General features: G+C 35.2%; 1 protein-coding gene across 1 annotated transcript; it reads left to right on the top strand.

The window, feature by feature from the left end:
• Window positions 1–693: 693 nt before the first annotated feature.
• Window positions 694–1,638, top strand: LOC129085079 (olfactory receptor 6C2-like). The gene has a single exon (XM_054591494.1). The coding sequence runs from the start codon at window positions 694–696 to the stop codon at window positions 1,636–1,638; it is 945 nt and encodes a 314-aa protein (XP_054447469.1).
• Window positions 1,639–12,310: the final 10,672 nt, after the last annotated feature.

Genomic DNA, 12,310 nt, shown 5'->3' with positions numbered 1-12,310 from the left:
GATTTATTAGAATGTTAGAATAAACAGAAATTAATCAGTCACATTCAAGGGTCAATTACTTTCTCAATTCTTGATTTGCAATATCTAGGAAAACTGAATTTCATGGATAAACTGTGATGATTAAGGAAGAAACCTTGTCAGTTTTAGAACACTGAAACCTGACTGCACTGTGAAAGGTTGAGTTCAGTATCACAGTGAAGTGCCTATATACTGATGACTTCTGGAGAAGAGGAAGTAAACTAAACTTCTAGAGGTGTTCTTTTTTTTTTTTTTAATTGTTCAAATACATTTGTCTCCATTTTCCCACCACCGCCTTCCCCTGCCTGCCCCCCAATCCTTTCCCACCTTGGCTTTGTCCATGGGTCCTTCATACTTGTTCCTTGACTTGACCCTTCCCTTTCCATTCCCTGCCACCCCGCTCCCTCCTTCCCTCTTGATTCTGTTGGTTTAAATGACTGCATCAAAAAACTATGGTACATTTACAAATCAAACTATCTGAGTGAAGATAAGGCCAGAATGAAAATATAGTTACCTCAATAAAATGTTACACATAGAAAGATAATCACTTCAAGATAGTCAAGTCAGTTTGCTTGTATTTATAGCCAGTATTGACAGCTTATTTTGGCTTCACTACTCTCTATTCAAGAGTTTCTGATTTTTTAATGCAGACCGGGCAGAAAAGAGGAATCCTTGATGAGAAACCACACAATAACAACATTCATCCTGCTGGGACTGACTGATGACCCACAACTGAAAGTTCTGATTTTCATCTTTCTTTTTTGCACCTACATATTGAGTATAGCTGGGAACCTGACCATTATTTCCCTCACCTTCATAGATTGCCGTCTTAGAACAGCCATGTACTTTTTTCTCCAAAATTTCTCTTTCCTAGAAATCTCATTCACAACTGCTTGTATTCCAAGGTTTTTGTACAACATATCAACTGGTGACAAAATCATTACCTATGATGCGTGTGCTGTTCAAATATTTTTTACTTATCTCTTCGGGATAACAGAATTCTTTCTTCTAGCCACGATGTCCTTTGACCGCTATGTAGCCATCTGCAAACCCTTGCATTATGTGACCATTATGAACAATAGAATCTGCAATAGACTTATTCTCAGCTGTTGGATAGCTGGTTTGATAATCATAATCCCTCCACTTTGCCTGGGTCTCCATCTGGAATTCTGTGACACCAATGTCATTGATCACTTTTTCTGTGATGCCACTCCTCTGCTAAAGATATCATGCTCAGACACGTGGTTCATAGAGCGAATGATTTTGGTGTGTGCTGTGTTGACTTTTATCATGACCCTTGTATGTGTTCTTTTATCCTACATTTATATCATCATGACAATTCTAAGACTCTCTTCTGCCCAACAAAGGACAAAAGCCTTTTCTACCTGTTCTTCCCACATGATTGTGGTTTCTATTACCTATGGCAGCTGTATCTTTATCTATATCAAACCTTCAGCAAAGGAAGAAGTGGCTCTTAATAAAGGAGTTTCCCTGCTCATTTCTTCTATTTCACCTATGTTGAATCCATTTATTTATACCCTGAGAAACAATCAAGTGAAGAAAGCCTTGAATGACTCAATCAAAAAGATTGCATTTTTCTTGAAGAAAAGGAAAAAATAGTTGATTAATCAAAATTAAGGATAAATATTCCCTCAACTTTTCTGGTCAAATTCTAATCATATTTTATCTAGATAATTTCTCTGTTTTATTAACATTTACAACTTCTTTTACTTAACTGATGGGGTACTATTACAAATGAATCCCTCTATTCCAAATCTATTTAATAATTCTATCTACATGGATATAATTGTATAATAAAATTTGAGTTAAAAGTTACAAATAAGGTGTAATACAGTAATAAATCACACAAGTCTTTATAAGAATATATTATAAGACCAGAATTAGAAAAATATGATAGACTAAAATAATGTAAAAATACTACCAATGCAAATACTTTGAAAATTGTCATTACAATTTAATAACTTATCTTTAATGTTATTTTATATTTTGCAAATAAGAGAAATCCCTAAATGGCAGTGATAAAAAAGATACTGAAAACAGACAACCTAAGCCTATCAAATGACATAAGGATAGCATAAATTACAGAAGAATGAATAAAGATATGTCAGAATGTATCCAAAGAGAATGAATTTAAATACCACATGAAGATGGAAAATGAGATTTCAACAGCCACAGAGTGAAAAAAATTAGAAATAGCACGACGTGAAACTAAGATTACCTGCCATCTTGATGTGTACATAGAGGAAAGGAAAATTCAAAAACCATCTGCCCACCCACAGATTCACATGCTAAATTTAAATATTTTTTGGCAATTGGCTTAAAAAAAGAAAGAAATGAAAAGCTTCCTTAATGTAACTTAAAACCCTCAATGGAGACTCAAATAAGTAGAGTTTTTAAAATCTACAAATCAGATGTAAAATTTAAAATTAAAAAATTAGAAATAAGTTTGCACTGTGATATATTATTATTAGAATTACCTACAAAAATGCTGAATCACTGCATTTTACACCTGAAACTAATATAACCAATGTAAGACTGGATACAAACCATACTTAAATTTTTAAAATTTAGAAACAAATCCTTGTATTGTAATAACTATGTATGGTCCCAGTTGGTCACTAAAAATATCAGGCTATAGGGAATCACTTCATAAATTATATCATTGTTTAACCACTATGCTACACACTTGAAACTAATACAAAATAATTTGAATGTCAACTGTAATTTAAAAATAAAGGCATGCTGTTATTGCTCCATTTTGTGCTTCTGCCCCCTTTGTCGAATATTAGATGTCCATAGAGACCTGGGCTTATTTCTGGGCTTTCTATTCTGTTCCATTGGTCTATGGGTCTGTTCTTGTGCCAGTACCAGATTGTTTTGAGTATGGTGGCTTTGTAGTAGAGTTTGATGTCCGGTATTGTGATCCCTCCTACTTTGTGTTTCTTTCTCAAAATTGCTGTGGCTATTCGGGGTCGTTTATGGTTCCATATAAATTTTTGAAATGTCTGTTCTATTTCTGTGAGATACGTCATTGGTATCTTAATAGGGATTGCGTTGAATCTATAAATTGCTTTGGGTAGTATGGACATTTTGAGGATATTAATTCTTCCAATCCATGAGCACGGTATATGCTTCCATTTATTTGTGTCTTCCTTAATTTCTTTTTTCAATGTTGTATAGTTTTCTGCGTACAGGTCTTTTACCTCTTTGGTTACATTTATTCCTAGGTACTTTATTTTTCTTCTTGCTATATCGAATGGTATTTTTTTTCTGATTTCTTCTTCTTCTATTGGATTGCTGGTGTACAAAAACGCCTTTGATTTCTGAATGTTGGCCCAGAGGCATTTGAAAGGATGCTCAGCATCACTAGCCATCAGAGAAATGCAGATCAAAACTACCATGAGGTACCACCTCACACCGGTCAGAATGGCCATCATAAACAGATCCACAAACAACAGGTGCTGGCGAGGCTGTGGAGAAAAGGGAACCCTAGTCCACTGTTGGTGGGAATGCAGACTGGTGCAGCCACTATGGAAAGCAGTGTGGAATTTCCTCAGAAAGCTGAAAATGGAACTGCCTTTTGATCCAGCGATTCCACTGCTGGGACTATACCCTGAGAACACCAAAACGCCAATACAAAAGAACCTATGCACCCCAATGTTCATAGCAGCACAATTTACAATAGCCAAGTCTTGGAAGCAACCTAAATGCCCATTAGTAGATGATTGGATCAAAAAATTATGGTACATATACACAATGGAGTACTACGCAGCAGAAAGAAAAAAGGAAGTACTAAACTTTGCGACAGCATGGATGGAACTGGAGAGCATCATGCTAAGCGAAATAAGCCAGGGGGCGAAAGACAAATACCATATGATCTCACCTATAAGCGGAACCTAACCAACAATGCAAAGATGCAAGGAAAATATGACCAGCAACACTGAAAGGAAAAGAAATCAACAGAGACAAGAGAGAAGGGGGGGGCAGGGAAAGGGAAGGGAAGGGGAAAGTCAAGGAACATATAGCAAGGACTCATGGACAAAACCAAAGGGGAAGAGCTGAGGGAGGGAAGGTGGGAGGGGGCAAGGGAAAGAGGTGGGGGGGAGGCAGAGACAAATGTATTTAAAAAGTAAAGAAAAAAAAAGAAAAAAAGAAAAAAAAGAAAAAAAAAATAAAGGCATGCAACCAAGCCAAAAATAGTAAATAAATAAATCCTTAAAAGTTAAGTATACAATGCCAGTTAATAATGAATTACAAATTTGAGTCCAAAATTACAATGCAAAATGGGCACAAGTAGGTTTACAGTTGTAAGTACAAGAAACACAACTTATTCTTTCTTTTTCCTCCACTAAAGTGACTTCAAAAATTCAGTGACCACCATATTGAAACCACCAACATAACCAGTTCACATAAGGATAAAAAATGAATGCTAAAACTACTGGGTGAATGACTGTTGAAGAAGACATGTATATGGTCTCCAAGTATTACTCCACAAATTATTTATTAGTTATCAAGGAAATAGGGACTTTTAAAAGGGAGAGGTTCAGTGAACACCAACTCAAGTGATTAAAATTAGCCTACCTAACATCATATCATGTACCTTCATTTTTAAATTATTTTTATTGAATTTATTGGTGTGACATGGGCCAACAAAATCATATTTGCCTCAGGTGTACAATTCCATAATATAGCATCTGCACAATGCACCATGTGTTCACCACCACGAGTCATGTCTTCTTCCATCACAATTTATCCTCCCCCCCTCTCTTCCAGTTCCCCCCACTTCCTTTTCCTCTGACAATCACCATGCTGTTGTCTGTCTATGAGTTTTTATTTTTACTTGTCTTTCACCTTTTCACTCAGATCCCCAACCCACTTCCCCCTGACAGCTGTCAGTCTGTTCTCTGCGTCTTGTGGAATTCACTTCTATGTGGAACCAAATTAACAAAATAAACTAATAAACAAAATAGAAACAGACTCAAAGATAAAGTTTATTCTTCTATTATCTATTCTTGTATTATATATATTTTCCACGTGAACAACTGTAAACCTACTTTTCCTCTTCCCTGTATATCTAGCAAGCAATAACATGGTAAAAATCTGTATATATAAAGCACATATATTTATAAAATTTGTACATATAAATCGCATTTGTATATATAAAGCTGTACTTGAAAGAAATTTATGTAAACATCTTTGATATTAAAATATTTTAAGTAGATTAAAAATAAAGGAACCCAGTCTCATCTTAAACAATTCGGAGAACTACATAAAAGAAACAAAGTAAGTAGAATGAACAATAAAATTTTACAATTTTAGCAAAAGTAGGAACAGCAGAATGTAAGGTAAATAATTCAGAAGCTGACTATCTGTGAAACTCAGGAAAAACCAATCTTACATGCCCAAATATGAGGGGGAAAAAGAGGGGGAAAAAGGGGCATATTCAAAGGACAATTGTATACTCTACTGCTAATATTACTGAAAAAGTCACAAATACATGGTGATGGAAGATGATTTGACTTTGTGAAGTGGGTACACAATGCAATCTACAGAGTATGTATCATAGAAATGTACACTTGAAACCTGTTTAATCTTATTAACCAAAGCCACGCCAATATTTATTTTTAAAAAAAGAAAAAAATAAATGCAAGACTAATAGAAAAGCAACAGAATTTAGAAGAGAATTTTAGGTGGAAAAAGAATGTATTTTTTACAAGGTGCTCCACTTATATTCTCAGTACCCACCTGACACCACACATAAGATATTACAATATTATTGACTATATTCACTATGCTGTACTTGCCTAACCATTATGCTAAACTTAAAATAATATTTAATGTAAACTGAAATTAAAAATAAAAATTTTAATATAATACATTTTTTCAATCGATGGCCTATTTTTGTATAGCAATAAACACCTGCAAAGTATTAATAAGAAAATAATTTCAATCATAATAGTAACAAAAGGCTATTATTAAGGAGTAAAGCATGGTTTGCTAAGAAAGTGATACAATAGAGTTAAAGATGTAAAATAAGATGTAAAAAAGAAATTTAAAAAGTTACTTTATTCTTGGATGCAAAGATTTACATCAAAAATATAATAATTCATCCAAAACTAACATATGGAAATCAATGCAATTTTCATTAGAATTCTAACAGTTATGCTATTAAACACACAAAATTATTTTCAGATTCACCTGAAAGAATTAAAAATCACAAATACCTAAACATACAAATAAGATACATCAAAATAAAATTTAAAATATGTATTGACCTAGGAATAATTAAGGCACTGAACAAAAAAAAAGGTAAACAGATTTTGTGTAAATAAGCTAAGTGTTCAATTATGAAGATGGAATTTAAGTTAAGGAAGAAAATGAATGATTATTTATTAATGTTGTTGCAACTTATTCATTTGTAAGTAAATATGTTAAGCCAATTTTTTACAACATACTCAAAAACAAATCTGAAATGGATTTAAGGCCTAAACCGAGGGCTGGATAGTTAGACACACACAATGCATATATGTGTGCATGTGTGTATTCTCTGTAAGAAAATATGCAATGCTATTGTTAAGGCATTTCTCAAAAAAAGAAATAAAACCAATACTTTTTAAAAATTTATTTATTTTTTGTTCAAATACATTTGTCTCCACCTTCCCACCACCACTTTCCCCTGCCCTCCTCCCTCATCCTCTTCCCTCAATCCTTCCCCACTTTGGCTTTGTCGATGAGTCCTTGATATATGTTCCCTGACTTGACCCTTCCCTTCCCTTTCCCCACCCATCCCTCCGTCCTTCCCTCTTGACTGTGTTGGTTTCTTTTTTCTTTCAATGTTGCTGGTCATATTTTCCTTGCTTATTTGTTTTGTTGGTTAGGTTCCACTTATAGGTGAGATCATATGGAGCTTATTTCACTTAGCATAATGCTCTCCAGTTCCATCCACGCTGTTGCGAAGTGTAGTAGTTCTTTTATTCTTTCTGCTGCATAGTATTCCATTGTGTAAATGTACCATAGTTTTTTTATTCACTCACCTACTGATGGGCATTTAAGTTGCTTCCAACACTTGGCTATTGTAAATTGTGCTGCTATGAACATTGGGGTGCATAGGTTCTTTTGAATTGGTGTTTTGGGTAAAACCAATACATTAAAATAAAGAAAAGATATATTCTTGAATAAATGTAATTTAAAACATTTAATTATCCAATGTTACATGTCAATATATCTCAGGAAAACTGGACATAAAAAGAAAAATATCTTTTCTACCTAAGAGGAAATATGGTTAATAAATAAAGGAAAAAATTGTTTATTCTTGAGTGTATGCAAAAAAATGCAAATAAAAGCAACTTTAAAATAGCATTGTATATCTACTATAATTGCAAAATTATGTCTTTTCATTATAACAATTGTCAATGTTGAAGTGAGATTATGTATTCATTTTTTTCTTAATTTAATTTTTTATTAAATTTATCGAGGTGACATTGTTAATAAGATCATATAAGTTTCAAATGTACATTTCCATGATACATGATCTGTATGTTGCATTGTGTGCCCACCACCCAAAGTCAGATCATCTTCCATCACCATATACCTGGTCCCCTTTGGCTTTACTGCCCCATCACCACCTTCCCTCTGGCAACCACCGTATTGTTGTCTATGTCTGAGTTTCACTTTTGTATCCTACATATGAGTGAAATCATATGGTTGTTAGCCTTTTTTTTTTACTCATTTTACTTAGCAAAATATTCTCAAGGTCCATCCATGTTGTCGCAAATGGCAATATCTCATCTTTTCTAATGGCTAAATAGTATTCCACAGTGTATATATATACCACATTTTCTTTATTCAATTCTTTATCAAAGGACAGTTTGGTTGTCTCCATGTCTTGGCCACTCTGAATAATGCTGCAATGAGCATAGGGATGCGTATATATTTGCAAATAAATGTTTTTAAGTATTTTGGATAGATACCAGGAAGAGAGATTGCTGGGTCATGCGATAACACTATTCTTAATTTTTTGAGGAACCTCCATGCTGTTTGCCATAGTGGCTATACCAGTTTACATTCCTACCAGCAATGAATGAAGGCTCCTTTTTCTCCACAACTTCTCTGAAGTGTGTTATTACCTGTCTTACTGATGACAACCATTTTAACAGGGGCAAGGTGGTATTCCATTGTAGTTTTTTTTTAATCTTAATGTTTTATTTCTATGCAAAATGCAACAACTAATTTTTACATATTTATTTGAGTGTGGTAAACATTCAAGTTTATTCACTTCCTCTGATGTCAGAAAAATGCAAAGTGCATCACTTTTCATTTATAAGAGCAGTGAATCTGGCAGTGCAATTGTACAAAAACATTTACACCATTTCTGTCTCTATCTCCACCTCTATCTGTACCTATATCTGTGTCTAAACAGACCAAAATAGAGATAACAGGATAAGTCACATTGCCTGTAAGTGACATGTAAAATCAGCATTGTAAGGTCACAAAACACAGTTAATTTTTTTACATTTTCTGCCCAAAGTACCCAAATGTTTAACAATTCCTATGTGTAAAATATAGGTGTTTTTTAAAATTAGTATCATGTAGCTTTTAACTTTTTAATGTGAAATAATACACATTTGAAAAGTATACAAACCATAAATGCATAGTTTAACAAACCATTGTAAACACCCATGTAACCATTACCCTTAATGAGCATTATACCACTGACCCCAGGAGCCTCCTGAGCCCCAACTTTTCCCTTTGTTCTAATGCTTTCCAGGGTAGAGACGCTATCCTGATTCACACAGTAATCACTTCCTTTCTCACTTTATATTCCTATCTTGTGTGTGTGTCCCTAAATATTACATTTTTGTTTTGCTTATTTTTTATCATTATATAAATATTTTAAAAATTCTTTTTCTCCTTGACTCTTTTAAATATTTTTTTCTTTAGTTGGTGCTCCATTAGATGTACACTTTGTTTTTTTAAGTATATTTTATTGATTATCCAATTACAATTGTCCCAATTTTTCCCCTTTGCCCCCCCTTCTGCCAGGAACACCCCTTCCCTCCAGCAATTCTCTTCTTTGTTCATGTCCATGGGTCATGCGTATAACTTCTTTGGCTTCCTCATTTCTTATACTGTCCTTAATATCCCCCTATTTTTTACCTACCAATTTTGCTTCTACATCCTTATACATTTTCCCCTATTCTTCCTCTTCCCCCTTCAAGCGTATAACCCTCCAAATAATCTCCATATCTATGATTCTATTACAACTCTAATAGTTTGCTTAGTTTGTTTTTGTTTTTGTTTTTTAGATTGTTGTTGATGTTTGTGAGTTTGTTGTCATTTTAATGTTCATAGTTTTGATCTGCTTTTTCTTAAATAAGTCTCTTTAACATTTCATGTAATAATGGCTTGGTGATGATGAATTCCATTAACTTTACCTTGTCTGGGAAGCACTTTATCTGTCCTTCCATTCTGAATGATAGCTTTGCTGGAGAGAGTAATCTTGGTGGTAGGTCTTTGCTTCTTTTCATCACTTTGAATACTTCATGCCAGTCCCTTCTTGCCTGCAAAGTTTCTTTTGAGAAATCAGCTGATAGTCTTATGAGAACTTCTTTGTTGAACAACATGATGGGTAAGGTATGAGGTGGAGACTCAAGAAGACTGGCAGGGCATCAATAGGCAGGAACACCAGAGGGATATTTAAATGGCCAGCTGGATCCCCCTGAGAAGAGTGGAGTTTAAACCATTAAGCAGGAACCCCCAGCCAAGAACACCAGAGACCAAAACTGAGAAAAGTGGCAGGGTTGCTCTCTGCCAGAGACAGGCGGCTGGAGATGCAAAGAGCCATTTAAAGGGCCAATGCATAACTTTTTATTTGCAGCTACTTACCCTAGGCTCTGGAAAAGGCAGGGGCAGAGTGGGCTAGAGATGCCTGAGGAGAGACTGGGGACAGAGGCTTTAAAGAGAGAACTGAGAAAGTAGCCAGCAGGATCCCAGTGCTATTTCTCATACTGCAGCAGCCATCTAGCTCAGACAGACCACTTCCCTGAGTGGCAGCGCTCGGAGTGGAAACAATAGCCCCACTCCAAAGAGGAACTCTGCCCAGCTCTGTGGTTCCTAAGTCTGACTGCTGAGTACAGAATGACTAGATTAACAACTGCAGGAGACAGGCACAGACAGTAGATTCCTGGAAGTCTCAAACAGACTGCTTAAGGTCAGATGGGGTCACATATGACATCATCAGAGGCAGATCCAGAAAGAAAAAAGAGAGAGAACCAACAAAAATGGCATAAAATGCACCCAAAGTGCAGCAAGTTCAGGAGATCAAGGAGACTGCACTACTGTGTCTCACAGGTTTCTTACCATAGAAGTTCACACTACAAAGTCACGAAGTCAAGACAGATCAATTTAAGAAGCAGAAGCAATTAAAAAAAAAAAGAGTCTCACAAATACTGGGAAGACAAAGAAACACCCCCCAAACGAAGAGAAAGGAGGAATCTCCACAAAGAGAACTAAATGAAATAGGAGCAAGTAAACTATGAGACACTGAGTTCAAAACAACAGTTCTAAGGAAGCTCAATGAGCTCAGTGAGCTCAGACAGAATTACAAAAAACTACAGGGAAACTACAATGAATTTACTTCAAACTATATCAGCATGAAAAAGACATAGAAACTATCAATAAGAGCAAGGAGGAAATGAAAAATACAATTTCTGAATTGAAGAACACAGTAGAAGGAATCAAAAGCAGGCTTGATGAAGCAGAGGATTGAATCAGTGAGCTGTAGGACAAGGTAGAAGAAAGCTCCCAGAAAGAGCAAGAAATGGAAAAAAGACTCAAAAAGAATGAAGAGGCATTTAGGGAAACGTAGGACAACCTGAAATGTAATAATATCCATATAATAGAGATACCAGGAGAAGAAGAGGAGGAAGAGCTAGAGAACCTATTTGAAAAAGTAATGATGGAAAACTTCCATAATTGGAGGAGAGGAGAAAGTTACACAAGTCCAGAAAGTGCAGAGGGTCCCATTCAAGAGGAACCCATATAGGCCCACTCCAAGATATATCATAATTAAAATGGAAAATATCAAAGACAAACAGAGAATCCTAAAGGTAGCAAGGGAGAAACAGGTAGTAACATAAAAGGGAGCTCTCATATGGCTAGCAGCTGACTTCTCAACAGAAACAGGACAAGCCAGAAGGGAATGGCAAGAAATATTCCAAGTCATGAAAAGCAATGGCTTGCAACCAAGATTGCTCTACCCAGAAAGGCTCTCAATTAAAATGGAAGGTGAAATAAGGAGTTTCTCAGAAAAAATAGAGCTAAAAAAATACACTTCCACCAAACCAGCATTGCAAGATATGCTAAAGGGACTGCTTTACGATGATGAATAAAATGAATGAGAAAGAGAAACACAAGCTCAAAGGGGGAAAAAATGAATAAGTACTTATCAATAATAACTTTAAATGTAAATGGATTAATTGTTCCAATCAAAAGACGTAGGGTAGCTGAATGGATTTGAAAACATGACCCACACATATGCTGCCTACAAGAGACCAACCTCAGAGCCAAAGACCTACACAGACTGAACGTAAAAGGATGGAAAAAAATATTCCACACAAATGGACAGGAAAAGAAGCAGGGGTAGCAATACTTATATCAGACAAAATAGATTTCAAATCAAAGGCCATGGAAAGAGACACAGAAGGACACTTTATAATTCTCAGAGGAAAACTCCATCAAGAAGATACAAACATTGTAAACCTATATGCACCCAACATGGGAGCACCCAAATATATACGGAAAACCTTGGAGGATGTCAAGAAAGATATAGACAGCAACATGCTGATAGGAGGGGATTTTAACACCCCACTGTCAACAATGGATAGATCTTCCAAACAAAATATCAACAAGGATATTGTGGAACTGAATGGTACATTAGGTCAAATGGATATAACTGATATAGAGAGAGAACTTTCATCCCAAAGAAGCAAAATACACATTCTTTTCAAATGTACATGGAAATTTTTCAAAGGTAGACCACATGATAGGACACAAAAGAAGCCTCAACATTTCAAGAAAATTGAAATCATAACATGCATTTCCTCAGACCACAAGGGCTTGAAACTAGAAATCACCCTCAAGGAAAAAAACTCAAAAACATTCAAATTCATGGAAACTGAATAGCATACTATTGAATAATGAATGGGTCAATAATGAGACCACAGAAGAAATAAAAAAGTTTATGGAAATGAATGGAAATGAACACAGAACA

Source organism: Pteronotus mesoamericanus, unplaced genomic scaffold (genome assembly GCF_021234165.1).
Source record: "Pteronotus mesoamericanus isolate MK-2021 breed Mesoamerican mustached bat unplaced genomic scaffold, CSHL_Meso_final scaffold_21, whole genome shotgun sequence".
NCBI lineage: Eukaryota > Metazoa > Chordata > Mammalia > Chiroptera > Mormoopidae > Pteronotus > Pteronotus mesoamericanus.
The sequence above is the reverse complement of the archived record's forward strand: the minus strand, read 5'-3'. Positions and strand labels throughout refer to the sequence as shown.